General features: G+C 41.3%; 1 protein-coding gene across 8 annotated transcripts in view; it reads right to left on the bottom strand.

The window, feature by feature from the left end:
• Positions 1-16,844: 16,844 nt before the first annotated feature.
• The window catches only part of LYPD6B (LY6/PLAUR domain containing 6B), a 160,954-nt gene continuing 152,165 nt past the window's right edge, over positions 16,845-25,633 (bottom strand). For all 8 annotated transcript variants that reach the window (XM_045819859.1, XM_045820030.1, XM_045819931.1 and 5 more), the window contains 3 exons: positions 25,117-25,215; positions 19,444-19,574; positions 16,845-17,953 (listed from right to left, as the gene is read on the bottom strand). In XM_045819859.1, coding sequence (XP_045675815.1) covers positions 17,789-17,953; positions 19,444-19,574; positions 25,117-25,215 — 395 coding nt within the window. In that variant the 3' untranslated portion in view covers positions 16,845-17,788. The remainder of the gene's footprint in view (positions 17,954-19,443; positions 19,575-25,116; positions 25,216-25,633) is intronic.

Raw genomic sequence — 25,633 nt, forward strand, 5'->3', positions numbered from 1 at the left:
GGACAGAAATTCAATGCACCAGGCAGTATGTAGCAAAGAGTCCAGGTGATGATGGATACTTGGAAAAGTGAGAGGGACTTTTGGAAGGACCTGAGATAAACAGGGATAAATCACAATGCAACAAGTTTTAAAGGTCCCTTCGAGGGTGAGAACTTAGTTCTAGAGTTATAGACCTGGATATTTAGCTCTTTATAGCTCAAAAAACATTCTGGCAGCAAAATGATTTATGGAAACTATGAATAATTCTTCTGAAGGTCTCCAACACAAGCTTGGGTAGGCTGATGATAAACTCTACCTACTGGCAATATCTACCCTGCCAAAAGATTCTTTTTTAACCTCATGTCATATATCTAGCTTTGAAGTTCTCCAGGTATGCCTGAATCAAGTCAACATCATAACTTTAATAAATGTACAGATGAAATTTTTTTCAATTTAAAGGAGAAATTATTCTTAACTATTTTTATTCATCAGTATGCATCTGAGTTTGTACAGGAGCAAAGCAGCAGCAGGTGCCCAAAGGCCCTTTTGCAATGGGATTATCACACTCCAACATGGTTCACAAACATAATCTGGAGAAACTTTCTGTGCTCATCATACTTTGGACCAAATGAAGTAATATTGAAGAGGAGCATATGTGTTGGAACTTGAACTCAACACGTCCAGCACAGCTCCTCAAGCAAGCAGCCCAGCTTCCTTCATGTTTGTATGCTAAACAAGCAAACTACAGCATGGCTTTAAAGAAAAATATCGTTACTACACAAAGGTAGCACTATAAGATCATCTCATATACATTTGCCTAAAGGACCCTCTGAAAGTGAAGCCAGCCACATTTACTATACAATAGATGCTCCTTCCACATACCCCAACTTTTGACAATTTGTATTTTGATATCTGTATTCTTGTTATCCTTCCTCACTGCTCTTAGGGTAGGGCCTGCTATTACAACTTGTTTATGCCCTCAGTCTCTAACATATAGCAGGTACTTAAAAAAGGTACATTGAGTGAATGGATCTAGGCAGGCATAAGAAGACAATGAATGTACTCTGGTAAGAAAATTAAAGCAGTAATCTCTTGAATCCAGGATCTAAAACAGAAGAGTGCTTCATCTTCTCTACCTGTTTCTCATGAAAAGTAAGAATTAAAAATAGTGCCATGCATAAGAAAAAGGACAAGATTGACTTAAAATTAAGTTTTGAGTAGCAGTGTCCTAAACAAAAAAGTCTTAATGCTTCCAGGACAAAGAAAAGGACAATTTACTACCTGGCCAACATGTGTTAGGAAGCTGACTAGATCAAAAGTTGGTAAAAGTTCTTGCAGCATTTGTAGAAACATGGAGGTGTTTGATAGTTGGTCTCTGTCTTAGTTCAAGCTGCTATAACAAAATGCCATAGACTGGTTGGCTTACAAATCATGGAAATTTATTTTTCACAGTTCTGGAGCCTGGAGGTCTGAGAGCAGGATGCAAGGATGGTCAAGCCCTGGTGAGCCGTCTTAGGGATTGCAGACTGTCGACTTCTTGTTGTGTCCTCATGTGGCTGAAGGACAGTGAGAGTTCTCTGAGGTCCTCTCATGAGGACTCCACCCTCATGACCTCAGCATCTCCCAAAGGTCCCACCTCCTAATACCATCATGTTGGGGGCTGGGATTTCAACGCATGCATTTGAGGGAAGACACCAACACTCATTCTGTAATGGCCTCTACCAGCACTAAACTGAGCATAGAGTGCCTTGGCTTATTGCAGACATTCGCTCTAGGGTGACAAATAAAGCAGGTCTGTCACAGTCAGTGTGGGCTGCACCACTGGGAGTTTCGAGGACAGTCCTCTCTTCAAGGCCACTATTTGGAACAGTTGCCTGTACCAACAGCTTTTCTAGTTGCTTTGACAGAAAACAATAAGGGTTTAATTGTATCTCAGTTCAAGGAGAAGAAGAAAATTGGGCTATAAACATGTACTTTTAAAAAAATGTTGTGAATTGGCAATATATTTGATAAGTATAAATCACAGTACCAGAAATTTTAAATGGCAACACCCAGATTTTACCTCCAAAACTGACACAGCCACATTGCCCAAGTAGTAGCATGGTAACACATTTTCCTGTGCCCACCCCCCACCCCCTGCAAGTACCTCTGTACCTCTGAGCATTTCTCTACCTGTCCTTGTGCAGCCAGAGTTCTCTGCCCTGATGTATGTATTTACCTTTTCAATGGACGTTAAGACATTTTCACATGAGTCCTATTTTTCTTATTATAGTAAAGATTTACAACAGAAGGAAATGTACCTCCTTTTCCTTGTTCTCTTTCTTCTGTGTCTCCTCTGTCTTTCCTCTGTCTGCTTTCCAGCTTTCTTTCCACCTTTCTCTTTACTTAGTCTCCAAAAGGGTTATCTCAATTCATATGTCTCTATCCTTACTTACTACCACATTCTCATCCTTGCCCTTAAATCCCCAGCTCCCTCATAGTCCTAGAACTTTGTTGGCAAAGGGAAAAGCATTCACACAGAAGGATCAGCAAAAATTAGTGTTGGGTAGGTGTTGACTGAAGCTTCCATCTTCTCTAGTGCATCTTGGGGAGATGTAAAAGCCTGTGAGACGACGGAGGTTTAGCTTAAAAACAATGTCATTCCCCTGGGGCAGGAAGAGAATGTCAGGCTTAGGATGAAAAGAAAAAGACTGCATCTGATATTGAGGGCTGGGATGTAAAGGTGGAGGAGAGGCTCATTCTTGATGTAGTACATAGCATGTAGTCTGTAGCCCAAACTTCCTCAGACCCGTATACCTGCCGTGGCACCAAACAAATGCCTGGGGAAATGTGGGAACAGTAGTTCCCCCTTATCCTCAGGGGACATATTACAGACCCCCAGTGGGTGCCTGAAACCAAACCATACACATGCTATGTTTTTTCCCATAAATACGTACTGTGATAAAGTTTAACTTATAAACTAGACATGGTAAGAGATTAACAATAATAACTAATAATAAAATAGAACAATTACAGTAATATACTGTGATGAAAGTTACGTGAATATACCCTCTCTCTCTTCTCATAAACTATCTGTTAGCTGAGATGCCTAATAAGCAAGTGTCGGGCTAAGAGCGTATACTGCACTGGGACGCTGAGCAGAGGGAGGATTTGCAGCCCGAGCAGGGCATAGTGGGACAGCGCAGGAGTTCATCGTGACACTTAGAACATCATGGAATTCAAAACTTATTTAAGTTCTGGAGTTTTCCATTTAATATTTTTGGAATGTGGTTGACCACAGGTAACTGAAACCATGGAAAGCAAAACCTCAGGTAAAGGGGTGCTACTGTACTTACAGCTTTGGGAGTGTGGTTCTGGGGAGGCTTGGCATGACTTTCAATGAGCAAAACAAGGAAAGATACATAAACACATTTCACATCCAACCCAGGACCACTGACATGATCGGTGGCCCTAAAGCACCAACACTCTCTTCGTTATTGGGCTCACCTCACTGCAGCCTGCCGGGTGTTGGACCTCCGGGCCCTCCCATCCCACAGCACTACAGGGCTTCCAGCAATGGTGGGCCTGGGGCTGCGGAGCCCAATCATCAGTGCTTCAACAGCACAAAGGCAGCAACAACTACCCCCAAAATAAGAAAACTGTTGGTAGACTGCGCATGTTTCCTAGGTTTCTGTCAATAGGAGATTATTAAATTAGGGCTACATTCTGGGGAAGAGTGAAGAGTACTGGAACTCTTGGAGAAATCCCAGAAAAGAGAGACAGAGAGAGAGAGGAGATTGATATTATTTGTGATAGATGGAAGGAGACTCCATGACATTTAACATGAATATTAAAAGTAATAAGTTGCTCTTCTATGCCATGAGCTGGAGCTGTCACTGTCTACTCCACAGGCCCTGCCCCACCCAGGGTCACATGCAGACAATTCCTACATCCAACAAAGCTTCGAGCAGGTCTCTCTGGAAGGAGCTGGATCACGTTCAGTCAGTGTGCAGGGCAGCCCAGAAGGGCAGGGCGTTCACACCCAGGGGCTGGTGATCAATTCCTCCACTTCCTCACTCCTCAAGGAGACAGTTCAGAGGAGTGAGTCACATGGTCTCTCACAAGGTCCCAGGGGGATGAAGCCCTGGTTGCCTATAGCAGTAATCTGCTCATTCATATTTTCAGCAGCTTTGCTCCCTTTCCTGTGCTGCTGAACTATTCCCTCATGGTGTTTCCTGAAGCTATCTCTGAGAGGGAGGGAGGAAGGGAGGACAAGCAAGCAGGGCAGGGAGAATGAGAGAATGACTTGCACCAAATCCTTTTATTCAGGGATTGCTTTTGGGGAAATTAAATTAAAGCAAGTGCAAACGGTGTACAGGGACATATATCTTTGCACATCTGGCTCTCTGCTAGTTTCAGCTCTTTGGGGAAAGGAAATTTGTTTGTCTTTCCGGCCCTGTCCACATTCTGATACTTTTCAGAATCTTAAATACAGGGTCTAGAAGAAGTAATGCCTGCTTGAGTATGGCTGATAGGGTGATAATATGGGTGTAATAATTTATATTTTTAATTTGAACATTTCAACTAAATGTCATATGGTGTGCTTGAGTGTGATATTGTTATGTTACAGAATTATATGCTTATTATTTTGTAATGAAAGGTCATTACTTGTGCCAGACACTGTATTTGCTGAATAAATTAATTAGGTATCTGAAAATGTCCATTTAAGCTATCACACTTTTCTTCTTATAAGCAACATGTTTAGTTTATTGGGTAGAAGCAAACTGGTGTCAACTATTGTAACCAATGAATAGTGGTACCTATTTTTAAAAATATGTCCACTTAGCTTTTATCATAATGAGAAACAAAGACAACTTCACAGTGTAGGCCTACCAAGGGTGAGGTCTACCCACCACCTATGTACGTGGCTTCTCCCATTGCTACACAAAGGCCACACCAACACCACACATACCAGGAAGGGATAGCACACAGCTAAGGCAAAATGCTTTTTCATTCCTTTTAAAACATGCAGCAAAGCCCATCAGGCTGGTCAGACACACTTAGAGAGAGTGCTAAGCACTGTACTATCAAAGAGTAATACCTGCCCTCTTCACTGACTAGCTGCTGTCAGGGCGGAGGGCTATCTGAGGCTCAGTCCTAAAAGACAGTAAGGAGCTCCTAACATAATGTCTATTTCTTCCTCCTCCTCTAATTTTTGCATCTTCCTATCTCTTTCTACCACTCCCTCAAACTAACTACATCTTTAATAGGTCAAAGAATGGTCCAACATCAGTATGTTCTTGGTTTTTAAGTCCACTAACACTATTTCTTATGTAATTATTTCTGAGGTCAGTGGACTGTAATGTGCCATTAGAGCTGGGGATGGAGTCTCTTGAGTGAGTATATATTCTTATGCAGTCGTCCTTAGAGGAGGCAGTTCCTGGGACAGGAATGGAGGCCTGGGAAACATACTAAAACCAAAAGGGGAAAGAGTCACCTTCCTTTCTCTATGCCTCCTCAATTAAAGCTTTAGGACGCGCAGTGGAGGTCTGGTGATTGGGGATGATGTGCGCCAGGTAAGAAAGGAATGGTGGCAATGAGCTGGCTGCTGGCCCAGGGAGGGCCCCGTGGAGTGACCCTGTGCAGCCATTTCCAGTACCAGTGGTCAGTAATTCTGTGTTGTATTTCCTCTCCAAGATAAGCTAACCTTCCATAAAGTTTTGTTCAAAGTTGGCAATAGGGAGGATTAGGGAAAGGATTAATACAGAGGGAGCCACACGCTGACCTCTAAGTACTGAGTGGCATTAAGAAGCGCAGGCAGAAAGCAGAAGAGTGTTTATCTTTGTAGGTGGGAGAAATAGGGCAGAAGGATTTAGAAAACCAGTTGCTACAGAAAACAGCACTTTGGAAAAGATTTTAGAAATAACTACAATTACTCTTTCATTGTTGGTCCCCAAGCTCCTCAAAATGGGTATGCTGAGCATTTCATGGATACATCTTGGTTCCATGTATTTGTTCTGCATGATGATGTGAACATCACCATACCCAAGGGAATCCCTCTGTCACAGGCTAGCTAGAAGAGGTTGCTCCCTCTCTTGAGTATCCACTGCAAGTATTGTCCAGACACTTAATGTCCCAACTATTTGGCAGGAAAGAACAAATATCATTATTGATTATGGTGCTGGTTCATGGCAAGGACCAAGGTTAATGATTTGTTCATTTAACTAGTATGATGTGTTTAAATTAATCATTAGGGTCCAGGAGCAAATATTAAGGAATTTGAATTTTCAAACATCTGCTTGAATTTCCTTGACTTGGCATTAAAACACATAATTCATCAATCTGTCAATTCTTGCCTGCTATTTGGACATCAGCTTCTTGGACTTTACCTTGTCAATGTAAATCTGTTAGGGTGAATCAATGGGTGTTAAATTCTAATCCCCTACATCAGTTTCTAGGGCCCACTTCTCTACACCAACCAAAACAAAACCCACATGGAGATTATTGAAATGCATTGAGATTTGATTATTGAGTGAGACTGTTTATAAACTGCTGATCTGGGAGTATTTTTTGTAAAAGCTCTTATACACCAACAGTCCAAATCCCTTAACCTTCAGGGAGCAAGAGAGACAACCCTGTAGCCAGCCTTTGGCCTAATTCACTTGAGTCCCAGAGATGACATTATTTATGGAAACGTAAGCAGTTAGTTGGATGAATGCCCAGGGGCCTTGGCATTGCAGGTACTTAAATAAATCAAATGATCCAGAAAACTAGAATTATGAGAGACCTTCACTTGTACTGCCACCCCTCCCATACCCACTGGCAAAGCTAAAGGGCAGGGAGGACCCCCATCCCTTGCAAGGGGAGGAGTGCCAGAGAATAAGGGGAGAGAGCCAGCCAGGCATGCCCAGTGTTTAGGGAAACAGAGACCTTGCGGTGTCATGTTGGGGGTAGAAATAGACCATGCCCCAGAAGTAAGACATGCTGCTTAGAGTACTTCTGATGCAAACTTGTCATCTAGAATCCAGGCTGTTCCTCAAGACTTTGCACTGAAGCTTCCCTGAAGCATAGAGGCAAGAATATACATTTTAATCGGGTTTTGGTTTTCATTATTTTATCATTTTACTAAACATCTTTATCCCTATGGCTTGTTTTTTAAAAATCTGATGATATTTCAGTTTCAGACATTTCTCAGAAGTTTTCCCCAGGAAAGCCTAATCCTACTTGAGCATAAGAAAGAAATGCAACCCCACCATCTAAAAATTCAGGATAAAGACAAAAAGGACTAATTGAATATTGATCAAAGAAAGCTGTCTTGTTTATTCCTTACTTTAATATTCCTTCTTAAAGCATACCTTATCAGCCTGGCCTCTATTCTGTTGGACAGATCTACCTACCAGCAAGATTAGCAAGAAATTGGAAAATGCTACAATAAGATATTTAGATGGTAAGTCTCCAAAAGTGGAGTCATATCTGCTTCCTGATTTAGTATGGCTACTTGGAGAGACTGATGAATGTTGTAGCAATTATCACAACAGCAACACCAGCAGACATGCAGTGAGTTACAGCTCGAATGCATTCAAGATGGACTTTACCTCCGTGAGATTTAATTAAATGCACTACATATAAATAGTCTCATGTGTCCTACTTCCCTATCCCAGTAAGAGTAACCCTGGACTTACAGACTCTTGCTCTGCTGCATAACCAGGTGTTGATTTGAAAACTAAGAACAACTAATAAAAGTTAGACCCAAAGGAAAAACAAGCATTCTGGGCTGTCACCTCTGTCACCTTCTTTGTGTCTCTGCGGATTTTATCCTTTTATAAACATAACCCTCACTGTCCAGAACATTGGAACACAAAATTTTTCCCACACCACTTATCAGCAAAATTTTAAGCCACTGAAAATATGATAGCTGGCAAGACATGATCTTGTTAATTGAAATTCAAATGCTGATGGAATAAATTTGGCATTGGGGAAGGTTAGGATGTGGAAGTGAGGAGAGACAGAGAGGAAATGCCCCATATTGTCACAGTTAGCTTTAAAAAGACCCTCAAAGGTGTGTCCTCACATATTATTTGGGGTCCCAACCAGCCAGAGCACCTAACCTACCCATCACCACTTATAATGGGGACTGCCCCGCCCAGCTGCCTTACAGAGGGGAACACCAGGCGGCCATGCACCCTCACCTGTGAGCCACACTCCAGCTCCCCACTATTGGGCCACCGTCCCCTGGACCAGAGGGAACGACCCTCTAAGCTGGACATGTGACTGTGTGGGAGTCCGGTGTGGAAATGACTGCCAAAGCAAGAAAGCACTGAGCAACTCAGATTGTGCCACAGGTATAAATGCAGAAAAGTCATGAGATAGAAAAGAGACAAGGGCCCAGAGAAACCAAGTCATGAAGGATTCCAATGTGAGTAAGAAGAAGCTAAAGGACCAAAAGGGTCAGGGAGCAGTTCTCAGGAAAAGGAATAAAATGAAAAGACACCAAAATGAGATATAATTGGAAAGTTACATTAAAGGCACTGCAACAGGGAGAAGATCCAAGGTCCTCTGGTTTCCAAGGGTCTTGAATCCCAATGGACCTTTAATTCCAGTCTCAGAGAGAACTAACCACATCAGGTTCTGTTCCACCCAAAGGCTCACTTCCTACATGGCCTTGTAGCTGAGATATGTATTTAGAAAAATAAATGTGAAAACTAAGATGCAGATGAGCTAGGTTGATGTTTTTCTGGTGGGCATATTAAAGTCTCCTTATGTGACGAGCATCAAGGGCAATGTAAGAATGCTCAAGATGAATTTACTTTTAACTGTCAAGTGCAATAGAACTGTTACCATCAGCATCTTGAGATGCAGGCAAAAAAAAAAAGGATAATTAAACCCAGCCTTTCAAATAAGCATGGTTGCAAAGGTTATAAAACACTGCAGTGTTGCCAAACTTGATGAAATCAATTTCCATCCAGTTGCAGCAAAGATTGCTGAAACCAACAAAATCAAGAGGATTAATAATTGGTATTAATAGCTTATATAAGTTAATTTGCTTATTTGCCTAAAGAAAATTAGCCAAACAGTGCATTAAATAGAATCCCTGCACATTACACAATATAAAGCATTTACTTCCTATTGTTTAAAAAAGTGAGGCATGTGAAGTTTGAGGAAATCTAACCAGTTAATGAAAACAAAATGAGAATCCCTCTGTTTGTCAATAAAATGAAGTCAATTTGATGGGTGCAGAGAGGGCATCTTAATGACTTCAAAGGCACTGAAACATAAAGGGTAGCACATAAAATATATCTAATTGACTTAAAATGAAATGGAGATAATATAAGTTCATGTTTTTTGCAGCACTTGCTGACTACCAGGTCTTAGGAATCATTACTTGATTCTTCTGCAATGATTAGGAGGTGGATGGAGGACAAAGAATATGCACAAACAAAACAGCAAAGGACTTTGTGAAAAGTATCCCGTGGCTCATTTTAACAGGTATGTATTGTTGGGCAAAGCCACGGCTCACCTGCCACCGGCCCTATTACAGGAATCAACGTTGGGCTTAGTGGGAGGGGATGGGGATGGGAAGTTGATGGCCTCCGGTGCCCAGTTTTTTTATTTGCAACCATATCTCTTTTGTCACATGTCCAGGACACATTCAGTACTTCAAGGGCTAAGTTGTTCACTTTGAGGACTTTTGGGCTCTAGGCTTCTTTCTTTATTTTTCATCCCTTCTTACCTATTCATTTTTATTAAGGATTCTGCCAGAGGTTGGTTTCTAACTGTTTCCTGAAAAGGATGAATGTATCAAAAACTGGCTACAATTTCAGAGTCTTAGAAATTTATCATAAAAATTAGGCAGGAGTTTAGTACATGAAGCAAAACCAGAGGTGGAGAGTATCAGATTCTCAAACAGGATAATATATTAGATTGCAAAACCATCTCCTACTTGTGTCCTATAAATAATTCATCTTCACACCTACTGACCCCTCAAGGTTATTCACCCACTCTTTATCCAAGAGAACCAGAGGAGTAAAAGCCCTCTCATTCTGTGACCTGGGTCTCAGTGCATTTAGGATGTCAGGGCATTCTAAACCCTGGCTGTAATGGCCACAGCTCCTCAATGGGAACCTGGTGGGCCAGGCTGGACTCTGAATTGAAGGTCGCACTGCTGACCCCAGCAGAGATTCTAAGAGAGCAGTCACTGCACAGCCCCTCCACACGTGTGGTTTTCCTATTTGCCTGTGCAAATCTCAGATTACCCATCCCCTCCAGGCACAGCAGGCTTCTCTGAGGACAAGAATTAAATACTTATTAAGATTCTGCACGTGCACCCTGAGAACTAACTGCACCCCACATACTTCAGGGCAGTCCTCGTATTGTTAGCACAAACACTTATCCATGTCTGACAAGGGACTTCAAACCACTTCAGGTAATTGCATTTCCAGAGCAGCCCTTGATATAGGAATGGGAAAGATTTGGCTTTGCATCTTGCCTCACTGAAAATGTAGATAAGATCTAGCATTCTTGCTTTTTTTTTTTTCCGAATCAAAGTCTTGCCTCAAACTATTTAACTGTTTTCTTCCCAACCATAAACTCCGTGTTTTGGGCTTGTCCCTTCCCTTGCAGTGTGTGCTTCATTATCATTACCTTATTAAAGCATGGATTATCTTTCCACTTAATTAAACTCGCTTTTCACTTTGAAACATTGCATTAAAAAATAAAACTACTAATGTCATGTAGAATTATTTTACTAATCTATTATATATCAGTCAAATAATTGCTCCCTGCCCCAGGTAGTTGAAGATGACACATTGTTACAACTATAATCAAAACCTTCCTCTTGTCTTTCCTCAAATTCCAGAATTTTTAAGGCCAGGGAAATACAAAAGAGCCAGATTTTGAATAGGGCTGAGAAAACATCTTCTAAAATCAATGGTAGACATTTGGATTTCTGATTAGTTACAAGAAAAGACTCATCAAAAGAAATGCATATTTACCTAAGTTAGGCAAAATGCTGGGTTATTCTGTATTTTACATTTCAACTGAGTTGTATTTTCATTTTCCTTTGTTGGGTGAGCTGTAGCAGAACTTTCCTTTAGCATCTGTCCACATCTCTGACCAAGGCATCTTCAGTCCATCAGTGAATTTTGGCCTAAATTCATTAGTTAAAATGAGGATAAATACATAATAGTTTGAATCCATTTCTGACTCAAGATTGATTTCATAATAAATGTAAAAATATTTAGAAATAACAAACGACTATTTCCAATAATTCTTCAGAGGGCACATGGAAAGAGAGCAAACGAGAAAACATTCTCAGAAAACACTGCCTTCTTGACTGGTTTATAGCAGAGTCCTAGGGAGTGCTGGGTCCTTCAGATCTCAAGGAAAAGGCCATGAGTGGGATTCAAATCAGTGCAGGGCATTGAATAATAGGTTGACCAATGCAAGAACAACAACAATCACAAAAACTAGAAAAGCATTTGAAGCTGCCCCCTTTTAAGGCAGTTTCTCAAGTTCCTGATTCACCTAAGGATAATGGAAACAGGTCTGTACTGGATGGAGCCCAAGATCCTGGAGAATGAGCATCGCTGAAGGATTCATGCACTCAGCACACACCCATATAGTACCTGGGACACACTACTAATTTTAGAAGTCAGTGTCCCACCCACCTCATGTTCCAGCCTTTCCCTTCATATTTCTTTACATTTGCAAACTGGTGTTGGCTAAACAAAATATGATCTATGGAACCCAGATGCTTGTGGAAGAAAAGCCGCTCCTGTGGAGTTGACAGGAAGTGCTGCATACTCTCTGGACTCCTTGGGGATTTCTAATGCACATTGACCAAAAGAGACCACGGTGGGAATTGCAAGAGGCAGGGGAGCTCCTCTGACTGCATCTGCTTCCCGCTAGCTGTGTGGTTAGGGCAAGTTCGTGCAGCTCCGGAGGGCTCAGCTCGATTATCTCCAATGACACCCCTTCCTCTGGTCCCTTAATGACTGCGCCCCAGCACAGCTTCAGATGGTGGGAAACTGAGCAGATGCTTCTGGCTGCCCACCCACATCTGTTTCTTGCTCCTTTTTAATTCCTGTGTTGTTCAGATACTTACCTGCTGTCCACACGTGATTAAGGGGACACTGAGCTCTCTTTAGCTGTATTAAACTGAGGGTGACCACATCTTGCTTGTGATTTGTTGGGATCCTGGGTGAAAGAGACCTTCTTCTCTTCCTGGTGAGTGTCCAGCAATACTTTCCACCATGCCCCCACCCCTATCTACTGCCCCGGACACTGGGTGGGCAGAATAGGACAGCGGTGGCCATCTCCTCACCAGAGGACATGGGGGAGGTGAGACTCAAAAGAACAGTGGAGAATGGAGCTAAACCCACAGGATTAAGTCCACCCTAGAACCTACTCTCCCTCTGAATTTCCAGTTATGTGAGACAATACACTTATTTACATCAGTTTGATTGGGGTTCCCTGTCACTTGCAGCTGAAGTCATCCTATCCTGACAGATACCGCACTCTATGAAAGGTCCCCTCTCTGTTAGACCCTCAACAACTTTATCAGAATATATCTCCAAAACTGTTTGCTCCATGTTGTTAATTCTCTTTCGAAGAATATTTTTAGGTTCTGCCCTCCCTGTGGATGCACTCACCTTGCCCTAGCTTTGCTTCTTACTGCCTCACTCAGCCATGACCACAGGGAGTTTAGTCAATGGTCAGAACCCTGGTCATCCTTCTTGCCTGGAAGAGCCCCCACCCCATCCCTGATGACCAGGTTTCCCAAAGTTCCCACATGTCCCAGGCTTCCCAGGACCATTCCCAACACGGCAGCTCTGCCAGGCCCGTGTCCTCCAGGTGCTCCCAGCCCCTTAGCTGGGACCAATTTTCATAGACCAGAAAAGGACATGTGCGGAGGTTTAGGAATCGTGATTCTCTCAGTTTAAGCATCTCCAGCCTTACACCGAGGGCCTGCACAATTGTTTCTAAAATGATGGCCAAAGACTACCAGTATCAGAATGACCAGCGTTGTGATTGGATACTTGTTAAAAATGCGTATTCAGGATCAGGCTGCCAAAGTCTTGTTTTTCACAGCCCAGTCCTGGTTATCTCCTGTTCTGGATTACTCTAAAGACAGCTCAGAGCCAAGGAAATGAGGAAGGGATGGGGAAATAGACAGGATTATGAAGTCAAAGGGAAAAGTGGACAGTGTGAGAGTACTGTTTCAGGCGCACAGCAGTGGCACCACGCCTAAAGCAGACTCAAATTATGGAAGCCTTTTGTTTTCCAGTTTCCACAACTTTCACCTTTGGGCATCTGCCACCAGCCTTTGTCTTCCGTCAGAGTGTGCACCCAGGCACATCCAGCATCGTGGTGGAGCCCTCCACAAATCACAGGGTCCAGGGAAAGAATAAAACATCCAAAATCCAAAGGTCAGAGCAAAGTTTTAGAAGATGGCAATCTACCTGTCACAAAGATTTTGCATAAGAGTAATTTCACAAACGTGAAGTGTATTTTCCTGATTCCACACCTCACCTTCCAAGTCCATGCCGGTTCACACTGCTCCTTCACGCTTTGCAGGGCTTCATAAATTCTTTCCTAGTGAGAAACAGAAACCGCCCCCCCCCCTTTCTTCTTGTTATGAAATATGTTTTACACAGTGACTGACATGACAGAATGCAGATTATATGGAAAATAATGCCTGCAATTTCTGACGGCTAACTTCACTGAGTTGGGTTTAGAAGAGTTTAGATATAGCTGGGGGGAAAATTTTTTTTGGTACCATTTTTTTCTTTTTTCTTTTCAGATCATAATTGATGGACAGGAATTCCAAGTTTTTTCTAGCATTCAGGCCTATTCAAAATGGACCTTTGACAGGCCATTCCCTCAGACCCTCCTCATATTCATAGCTAATTCCCTTGTCTCCTTTATATACAACAAATTTATACATTCCCCTCCCCAAAAGCACCCACTCCCCAGTTCCCACTGGACATTTTGACAACAAAATACTTTTTACTTCTTGCTCACTAGAGGCAGATAAAATTAGTCTGAGGCTTCTTTTACTTGGCCACGCCAGGTCCCTATGCAATGGACTAAAAAAAAAATCATCCACGTAATGGACTCTAATGATTAGATGTATTTTTTGTATTCTAGTTTTCAAATTACATTGGAGACACTACATAGAGTCAACTTATAATGCAGAAAATGTTCACGTGAAAACTCAAAGGTCAAGTGTTGGAGCCTGGGCCTTCTGGTCCCCAACATCATGCTCACCTCTTATTGTCTAGTTCAATGGCTCCCAAAGTGGCTATGTATCAGAATCAGTTGTGGGGTTTGTCAAAAATACAGATTTTCTGACACAACTCAGACACAACAAATCTAACTTTTTGGAGTTCCATTTTATTTTATTTTTCTTTTCTTTCTTTTCTTCTCCTTCACCTTCCTCTTTGTACAAGCTTCCTGAGTGATCTCATACAGCCAGCAGGGACCCATTTACTGAAGGCATTTGGAAAGCACTTCTCTGGTCCAGTGGTTCTGGAGTTTGTGTGTGCATCAGAAGTACCTGGAGGCGTTATTAAAATGCTGGCTGAACCCCCAGAGTTTCTGATTCAGTATGTCCAAAATGGAGAATTTGCATTTCTGACAAGTTTCTAGGTAATGCTGATCCTGTTGGTTGGGGACCACACTTTGAAAACCACGGCTGTAGCCCAGGTGACCCGTACACACACTTATTAGTCATTAGCATTCCAACTATGTGGCCAAGAAGTGGGCTTCAGGGGAATGAATAGTCCTCTCACATCAAGAATGACACACCTGGATGGACATCACTGCCAGCTGAGAGCTTTTTAAAATTTTTTTTTATTTAAGTGTCGCAGGTTCGATTCCCAGTCAGGGTACATGCCTGGGTTGTAGGCCATGACCCCCAGCAACTGCACATTGATGTTTCTCTCTCTCTCCCTCTCTTTCTCCCTCCCTTCCCTCTCTAAAAATAAATAAATAAAATCTTTTTTTTAATTATTTTAAAAATTATTTAAAATTTTTTTATTTAACATTCAATTTAGGGTTAGGCTTGCACTGCATCCCAGATCTACCAATCATCATCTCCAGGATGGCCTGGGAATTTTATTGTTCTGAAGTCACCCAGAAGACTCTGATTTATCCCCCAAATTTAAAAATGTTGCCTTGGATGAGCCAGACTTATGAGTCCACAAAAAACCTATACTAAAAAATTATGCGTTGTTTCTCTAAAATTCAGATTTAATGGATCATTCTACATCTTTATTTGGAAATTTGGCACCCCTATTTACCAGGCTGTCATTGCCAGGAGTCTGTTTCCTTTGTGTGTTCCCTCGTTTGCTCAGCATAGCCCTGTTTAAAATGCTTATGGAGTGAAATCCATGCAAACATGATGTGTGGGGGTGAAGAAGAGAAAATTAAGATGTTTCCTTAGAAAAGAAAAAAACACACACAAAGAAAAATTCGTTTATCTAGATAACAGAAACAAAATCAGAAAGAAATGTCTGCTAATGGTTTTTTTACCAGACAATTCATCAATTACACAGTCAAAAGAAACCCTGAGGAATAAAAAGACAGCAAAGATGGTATTAAAATGTTCCAAGTGAAGCCATATATAATTAATTTCAAACAAGCATAACTATGAAAACTCAAATACTTCAAGGTGCTGAGTGAAAGGTGGGATGAATATACATCAGGCTTCAAAACTGATGCTTGCAGGTGAGTCTGTGGTTCAACCAGAGACAGGGAGATAATGATGTCCTCTCCCTCCCTGCATTATTAGAAGCTAAAGAGTCTTAAGTTGAAAGGCTCCCAGTGCATCATGAGAAAAAACAAACACACAGCCCAGAACCTGACAAGAGCACATAATCACTAAGAGACTGAATCAAATGAGTGGAATAAACAAAACAGAAGAAAAATTCACTGATGCAGAAAACAAAGAAAATAAGTGAAGTGGCAAATGCTTGCACAGGCTGAATAGCCACCATCAGCACCCTGCCCCTGCAAAGCCAGCAGCTTCCTCCCAATGAAGGTTCACCATTGCAGAGGTCAGAGGTCAGCACTTTTACTGTAAAGGACAAAGCCATAAGTCTTTTAGATTTTGTGGGCCATCCGTGCTCTGCTGCACCAATCTACCCATCCTTCTGCTGTCACATGAAAAGAGTCATAGACAATATGTAAATGAAAAGACAGGGCTGTATTCCAATAAAACTTTATTCACAAAATTTGGTAGTTTCTATGGACTAAATGTTTGCCTGCCCGCAACTCTAATTCATATGTTGAAGCCTAAATTCCTCATGTGATGGTATTTGGATTTGAGACCTTTGAGAGATAATTATATCGTGAATGTAGAGCCCTCATGAATGGGAATGAAGGGAATGGAGCTCTCTCCCTGCTCTCTGCCTTGTGAGCCTCCAAACTGATGGTATTCTACAAACTGGGATGAGGATGCTCACCAGACCGCAGTCTGCCAGCATCTTGACCTTGGACTTCCCAGCATGAAGAACAGTGAGGATTAAAAGTTGTTGTTTCAGCCACTCAATCAATGGTATATTTGTTACAGCAGTCTAGCAGACTAAGAACAGTGAGTCATGTTTGGCCCATGGGCCACAATTTGCCAATCCCCCTCGTAGGTGAGTGTACGTGGCAAGGACAGAACCGTTATTGGGTTCCGTGGAGCACTCAGTGTCCTCATGGTGGGTGCTCAATGCAAAAAACAAGGACCCCATTAACTCATCACTATCAATACAAAGGCAGAGTGTCTAAAGATCACCCCAAAGTGTAAGGCAGGAAATCAGGAGTCTAGGAATAAAAAGAAGGTGGTCATTTTAAATTCTGAGACTGTTATACAAGGGAAAGAAAAGGAAACGAGGGGACAAAATAGTTTAGGATGTTTTTACAAAGGTTCTCTTTGTGGCCCTGCCATTCAGACAGAAGCTGGCCAAGTGGGCCAGGTTCTCGGACTTCACTCTGCTACTCCTGAGGATACGTCGTGTGGTAAGATACCATCCATCTTGATCAGGAAAGTTTTCTGACCATCCAAATTCACTAATTTTGCATTTAGCATCCTAAGAAGTGTACTTCCCCAAAGGGAAAATAAAGACTAAGTCACTTGGGCATGAAATTTTATACTTTAAGCCAGAAAACAATCAGCCAGGATGCATGGAAAACATCTCTTCAGTGACTTCCTTTATGACACTAGTAGACGTGTTTCCTCTGAGATCTTCATGGAAGTCAAGAAACACACACGCATGCATTTTACACTGTATAATTTAAAAGCTTTATTCCCCTCCCCCCCACACAATTAGCAAATGAGTTTCATAGTAATTCAACTGGAATTTTTCCTCCTTTACTTGCCTTTCCCATTGACTACACATTGTCAAGGAAATTGCTTTCTCATCAGGGGAAGGTTTAGATTTCCTAGAGACACTCTGAACTAATCCCAGAATAAGAGGATCTGAGCCAGCAGCCTCTAAAGGAGTCAATGAGGTCAAGGAGTCCTTTCAGCTAAAGGACCAATCGGGCAGGGACAATATCAGCTACCACAACCTGCCCATTGTAGATGCTGGCAGTATCCTCCCTGCAAAAGTGACATAATGCAGCCTCTTTGACCAGGAAGCCTGGAAGCAGATTATGCCCTCAGTCTGGGCCACATTCCCTTCCTCAATTCCATGGCCTCATGCAAGAGCATTTTAGCTAAGCAAACAACTGTACTCCTCATCAATTGCAAGATTTGTCTTTGCTCAAAAGTTCACTGTTTACACAGTTTTCAGTTTGTGCTTCAGAGGGCTGGTATCTGCCCCTCCTGGGAATAAAGGCATCACATCAATGGAAGCATGAAGACCCAGGCAAGCGCTGGCAGGTAGAGTGTGTGGGCGCTGCTCCCAGACGTTCTCTGAGCGTGCATTACAGCGAAGACCGCGTTAGTGTGGTTGGTGGGTAGTTCTACATTGCAGATCATTCCTTCACAGCAAGACCTGCACTCCTGTTACAAAGTGAAGAGGGGAGGAGAATGGGAGAATGAAGAATAGGAAGAAGAGGGAAGGGAAAAACAAAAAAGAGAAAGGCTTCTCAAGCTCTGTCTGAGGACAGACAGAATGAATGAGGTTGGTTTTCCAGTCTATGAGTCACCCAGGCCCTTTGGTAGCATTCCCTCTACTGACCTGAAAATAAGTACCATCTGGAGAATCTTTCTATTTTAACTGTGACCTATCTGTATCAACCCAAACATAAGCAAAGGAAAGAAGAGGAAGGGAAACTGAATTAGATGGTCTGATTGAGTCAATGAATCTTCTAAAGGCTTGTAAGGGAAAATACTGAAATAAAAATGAAAGCTAGGAACACCTTGGATTGGTCATTGACTTCCTTTCTCCCTATTGTCTGTGCTGACACCTGATTGCTACCATTACAACAGCAGTGGCTTGCTAATTATGGCTGCTGAGAGGTGACAAATACTTGCTCCCACATAGCACTTCTCAGGGGAAGCCATTTCCTGTCATAATACCTGGTAAAAATGCCTTGACCTGATAATTCTAGCCATTCATAGAGACTTCCAGAATGGCAAGGTAAGATAGAGGTAGTGACTGTTATGTATCTTTATCAGTGGTTTTCAATCCAGGCTGCACATCAGAATATACTTGGGGAACTTAAGAAAAAAAACCGTTCCTGATGCCCAGGACCCCACCCTGAAGTCCTGTCTCTGCTGGTCTGGGATGCTCCTGACCCATCACAGCTCACAACAGCTCTCAGGAGCGTCTCCGTGCAGCCAGAGCTAGAAGCCACCAGTGTCAGCTCCATTTTCTGTACATACGGGCTATAGCAGATCCTGAAACCTCGTCAAATTAACACACTTTCAAGTAATTTTTTCTCAAACATTTCAGGATTCTGGACATATGAAAGAGTAAAATGCTCATTTAGAATGGTAGAATGAGAAAATCAGAGTGATCTAGAGATCTAAAATGTATTTAGAGTTCACTGAATGAAACCAAGGTTAACTTTCAGATTCTTGCTTCCTCATCTAAGCAGAGGTAGTGGGCGAGACAAGGTCTCCTTGGTAAAAGGTGCTGCCACCTTCCTCCTTCCACTGTCCAGCTGCCCAGCGCAGTGTTCTTGGTGATTCCTGGCCAGACCCAGAATAGGTGAGCAGAGCCTGGTAGCACTCATCATTACCGCATGGAGGGTTTATTCTCAGGCTTCCGGGCCTGACTGCAGGAAATCCACCCAAAGCCGAAGGTCAAGGGTCTAGACCTGGAGTCTGGGAACTACATTTCACTTTTAGTAACATTATTTTTGTTGAAGAACAGAAACTCTGCAACTTCTCTTTGGTCTCTACTGCATCACTATAAAGAAGTCTTTCCTCACTGTATAAATATGTTCAACATATTATTTATCCTTCCTGCCTCTCCATGATGTATGACTAACCATCACTAGCAAGAAATCTTAGGACAGTAACTTTACATGCAAAACACTGCTTACTGTATGTTCAGAATCTTGGCTGTGGTGGCAGCCAACAAAATGACATTCACTTCTGGAGGCACACTTTTTGGTGATTGATGTACTTCTTCCATGACTGGTAAAGTGATGGACTGTCAAACAGTACTGTGTATCTAGGCAGGAAGAAAAGAAAAGGCAACTTCATTTTTTGCATTGTAAAAGAGAAACTCTCAACAATCATGTCAGAAATGACTAAAATTCAGGATGATCCTTAGGTTTCTAGGCAAGAAATACAATAGCAGAGAACGCAAGAGTTTCTAGGTGGTATTTTTGAAAAGGCATTAGCTTCTGAAGCACACGTGTATTGTGCACATGAATATAGTCCTGGCTGGTTTCCTCTGTTAGTTGGAGCATCATCCAGTACACAAAAAGGTTGCAGGTTTGGTCCCCAGTTGGGGCATGCACAGGAGGCAACCAATCAATGTTTCTCTCTCACATCAATCTCTCTCTCTCTCTCTCTCTCTCTCTCTCTCTCTCTCTCGATCTCTCTCTCCCTCTCAAGCCCTTCCTTTTTCTCTAAAATCAATAAATATATCCTTGGGTGAGGATTTTAAAAAAGAAAAGAAAACTGGATAAAAATGGGCACTTGTCCTTTGTGCCAGCTAAAGCTGAGAAACAAATTGGACAAGCTTTTCAGCAAAACTACAGGTTTGCCTGTTTCATGTGAAAGTATTAGTATCTCTGCCTGTCTCATTTCTCTCTCCAAGGCACATGTCCTGAAATTCTAAAAGAAAATGAAAAAGTGTTGATTTAAAATGCAGGAGGTCAGAACATTCTTTGTAGCATTACTCAACGTTTGTTTCTTGTATGTTAATAGGCCATGTGGAATGAAAAGTAGATGCTTCAAAGTACACATAAAGACCACCTTCCTTATTCAAAGTATTTCTATTTCTTGACTCTTCTTCCATTAACTCTTATTACTTTCTCTGCACCTCCCCTCTCTTCATAGCTAACACTTTTCTACATGAAGTTATCCTTACTGCTTTAACCACTCACATTTTATTACTTAGGGTTCTTTAAAGAAGGTGATTTCATTCAATATCCCAGGACATTCTGCTTTAGTTCTGTAACTCTTCCATAGTTATCTCAAACAATACAATGCCTTTTAGTTCATTGAGAAGGAACTACAGCAGCAATGTCATAGAATGGAGAAAAAATTTGAAGTTGAGAATACTAGGCTCATGAAATTGCCTTTGTCACCAGCGACCTAGCCACATTAGATCCTTTGAGGTCATTCTCTTTTTATTTATTTTTACTATTATTTCCAACAATTTATTGAGGTATTATCAGTTAATCACATTATGTAAATTTTAGGTGCACAACATTAGAATTCAATATCTGTGTACTCTATTGCACACTCACGAACAAAGCCTAGTTTCCTTCCATTTTCAGGTACTTGACACCTGTACCCAATTTGCCCTCCCCCTTTCCCACTAGTAACCACCTGGCTGTTGGATCTATGACCTGATCTTTGTTTTGTTTTGTTAGTTCATTTGTAACTTTTTGGTTTTATATTCCATATATGAATGAATGACATGGTTTTTTGTCCTTTTCCATCTGGTTCATTTCACTTAGTACAATACCCTCAAGATCCATACATGTTGTTGCAAATGACAATATTTCATCTTTCCTATGGCTGGGTAGTTTTCCATTGAATATTTGTACCACTCTTCGTTATCCATTCATCCATCAGTGGATGCCTGGGTTGCTTCCATAGGTTGGCTATTGTAAATAATGCTCTAATGAACATAGGGGTACAGATACCTTTAAGACTTAGTTTTTTCATATTCTTCAGATAAATATCCACAAGAGGAATTACTAGATGATGTGGTAGTTACATTCTTAATTTTTGAAGAATCTCCCTACTGTTTTCCATAGTGGCTCTACCAGTTTACACTCCTACCAGCAGTGTATGAGGGTTCCTTTTTCTCCACATCCTTTTCAGTACTTGTTATTTGTCTTACAGATAATAGCCATTCCAGCAGGTGTGCAGTGGCATCTCGTTGTGATTTTGATTTGTATTTCCCTAATAGCTAGTGAAGTTGAGTATTGTTCCATATATATGCTGGCCATTTGTATGTTTTATTGGGAAAAGTGTCTCTTCAGACCTTCTGCCCATTTTAAAATCAGATTGGGTTTTCTGTTGTTGTTGTTGTTGAGCTGTGTGAGTTCTTTATATTTTTTTGGATATTAACCCTTGTTGGAGGTATCATTTGCAAATATCTTCTCCCACTTGGTTTGTTGTCTTTTTGTTTTGTTGATGGTTTCCTTTGCTGTGCAGAAGCTTTTTCATTTGATAGAGTCCCATTTCTTACTTTTGCTTCTGTTTTCCTTGCCTTTGGAATCAAATATGCAAAAATGCCACTGAGACCAATGTCTACAAGCTTAATTTTTCTTCTATGTATTTTAATGTTTCATGTCTTGCATTCCCGTCTTTAACCCATTTTAAGATAATTGTTGTGTGTGTTATAAGACATGGTCCAGTCTCATTCTTTTGCACAGGGCTGTCCAGTTTTCCCAACATCATTTATTGAAAAGACTTTCCTTTCTCCATTGTATATCTTTGTCTCCTTTGTTGTAAACCATTAACCCTCATATGTGTGGCTTTATTTCTAGGCTCTCAGTTCTGTTCCATTGGTTTGTATGTCTGTTTTTTGTCAATACTACACTGTCCTGATTGCTATAGCTTTCCAGTACAGTTTGAAATCAGAGAGTGTTATACCTCTGGCTTTATTCTTTTTCCTCAGAACACTTTGGCTATTCAGAGTCTTTAGTGGTTCCATATAAAACGGAGGATTTTTTGTTCTATTTCTGTGAAAATGCCATTGGGATTCTGATAGGGATTGCATTGAATATGTAGATTGCTTTAGGTTCATTTTCTTTTTAGTAAAATTATCATAGTAAGTGCCTTAGCTTTTTGCTAGGGCTGTTGTAAGCTTTGACTAATAATAACAACAGTAAACACATACTGAGTGGGCACCACCGGCCAGCTACTCTTCTAGCATGTATTCACTCATTCAGTCCTTATAATGAGCCTTGAGATAGGTCATATTAATATCCTTGTGTTACAGATTTTTGAAAAACTGAAGCACTGTTCACTGTCCACAGTCACATAGGTACAAAGTGGTGGAAGGTGGGATTCTAACCTAGGCAGTTTCCCAAGGTTTGCGCTCTTAACCAGGCACTATTCAGCCTCTCAGTATACTTAATATTAAACTGCATGGGGCTGTAACATGCTATACAAGACAGCTGACTTCTGGAATCACAAGGAAAGAGAACCACCAAATGTTCTGGAAGAGCATTTCGCCTTACTCGGAAATGGAAAATGGAAAGCTAGTGGTTTCATGTGCTCATACAAAGTGTCACACGTCCTGAAGTAGCCCTAGAAAGTTGGAATAAAAGCCAGGGTAAATAAAACAAGAAATGTCATTCTTGTCATACCCTGTTACACAGAAAACTTCTTTTAATGACACCAACAAACGGTGGAAGGAAAACTAAAAGGTGGGACGGAACCCTGAGATGACAACAAACAAGAGCCACAGCCCTGATGGCCCCAAGAAACAGCTGACTATCATTTCCCTAAATAACAACAAACTGAAAAGTAAGAAATGACACCCTCAGTTGGAATTCCAGGTGGTTAGTGTCTTGGGGGCTTGACTGGTGTACAGCCAATAATGCGCCAATATGCACGCTGGAAGGTAGGGCCATCCCAGCCACCCACAGGCTTCCTGAGTGGAAGAGCCAACCGTCTTCACCCTTCCGTCATGGACACCTTCTCAGTGGTGAAAGCGGCAGCTACCCCTTTGTTCACATGTTTCAACACATGAAATTCTAAAACCCAGAAATACCAGTATATACGATCCCATTGAAAATGGCTTTGATTAATATATGACAAATGGAGTGTTACGCATGGACCTAGTAGGAACTGTTTCGGTACAATTCACATTTTCCATGAAGCTAAGGCACAGAGGATGGATGGACATCAATGCCCCAGTTTGTTGCTGTTCCAACCCAACCATCCAGTCTTCAGGAGAATTTAAAGCAAATAGTTTGAGGATAATACCACCCTTGGAAATAAGGTAGTAAAGACTGGCATCAACCATCCTCAGAAACTTTGTAATAATTAAGATAAATTTCTGTAAAAATTTGGAAACAAGTCCCCAAATGTGCACACTCACATAGGCACGTGCACTGGCAAGCACACACACAATTTAAGGCAATTGCTGTACAGAAATGTAAAAGAACCCAAGAAAAAAGATTTTGGTAATTAGTTATTCTTGAAAAGAAATAACAAAAAGTGCTGTCTGAGTGGATGTCACAACCATCTGTGCTAACTCATGGCCTGAGATTCTCAAGCCCAGTAAAAGGTCTTCCTTCAGTGTGCCCTACTTCTTGGCTCCACACGCTGGCTTTATGTGAAAGAGGACATGCTCTTTCACTGCTATGTACAGTGTGATACAGAAATTTCCAGCAAATTCAAAGTAGTAGTAGACCAAAACCATTAACCTCTAACTCTGGAAGAGTTTGTTTTTCTTGTCCTTTTCCACTTGAAAACCTAAAACACAATATTTCTAAAATCTGAATAGCCTGGTCTCCATATAGCTGTAGTAGTTTCTCAATTCCAAATCATCCATCAGCACATCCTGTCTGCTTCACCTCCACATTTGTATAAATTAGACCATTCAACTTCTTGCCCCCTCCCCTCCTACCAGCCTCGTCCAAGTCACCGTCTTCTCCACCTGAAGATAATAAAAGATCCTACTTGATGTCCCCTTATACTCTTGTCCCCAACCATCCTTTCTCTACACAGCAGCCAGAGGAACATTTTAGAACACAACTAGTATCTTATATTCCCTAGTTTAAAGCCCTTCTACAGCCTTCCCATCACATTTACAATAAAATTCAAACTACCAGCAAAAGGTCCTGTGTGTCCCACTCATTACCTCCAAGAGCCTCTTTCTCCATCTCTCACTAAGCCTCATTGGCCAGCCTTCTCCCCATTAACTGAAGAGGACAAATCTTGCCTCTTGTAGCCTTTGCATTTGTTCCTGCTTATTAGCATGCTATTCCTATAGATCTCCATGTGGCTGGCTTGTTTGGGTCCTTCAGGACTTCTTTCAATTGTACATTCTTCAGAGATTTCCCTGACTACCTAATCAAAGTATCCATTCATTCCATCCACAAATATTTACTGAGCACCAAATATGGGCCAGGCACTGTATTAAACTAAGGATGTATCAGTGAACTGAACAAACTAAAAATATACTAAGATGACTGTCAAATGAATGAAAGAGTTTCCCAATCAATAATGCAGCTCAAGCCCACAAAACCCTTCCTTTGCTTTGGCCAGTAAGTATGACTTTTCTGGAGGTATCATCAAGTATTTCTGAAGTTCTTAGAATGCCTTAGTCAACACTGAGTCTATTTTTTCCTCCTGGGTAAATACTACTTAATAAATCCTTCCTCAAAAAACACACAACTACCCACTGAGGCTACGCCATCAGTTTCTAAGAATTCTCACAATAGTCTGGTGTCAGGACAGTCTCTTAAAAGGAATCTCTGGTTTCTAGAGAATGGCATCAGCCTGTTGGTTTGTTAAGAGACACCTAAATGTGGTGTGATCCCAAAGGAGTCTTCCAAACTCAGCACACTTACTTTGTGGACACCATTTGTCTTCTGCCCATCGATTGCAGTTATAATTGTCTCCTGCATTTTCACAGGTAAAACACTTGAAGCTGTTTGGAAATGGTGTAGCTTTAAAAAAAAAGATGCACAATGAAAAGACAAAAATTTTTAACATCAAGTATGGCACAAATTAGTAACTTTCATTAGCTCAGACAAAATTTATAAGTCATCATCCTTAAAATTTCTGTTTCTAGGGAGCTAGACTTAACTGCCAAACTTTGGGGCAATGTATTTATTCCTTTTTCTTTAAATATTTCATCTATGAATACCTACTATGGAGTAAACAAATCATTCCACAAGCCACTTTAAAATATTTATGGTATTGTTCTACTATAATTTATAACTAAGTGGGGATTGAGTGATACAGTATTGTCCCTGTGAGGAACTGGAGTCAGGTTAACCTGAACTTGAATGCTGATCTTCCCACTAATTAGTTGTATGATTTTTAACTTCAAAGACATTATACGTATACTAATAGGAACAATGA

Source organism: Phyllostomus hastatus, unplaced genomic scaffold (assembly GCF_019186645.2).
Source record: "Phyllostomus hastatus isolate PE091 unplaced genomic scaffold, TTU_PhHast_1.1 phas_contig_1, whole genome shotgun sequence".
NCBI classification, from domain to species: Eukaryota; Metazoa; Chordata; class Mammalia; order Chiroptera; family Phyllostomidae; genus Phyllostomus; species Phyllostomus hastatus.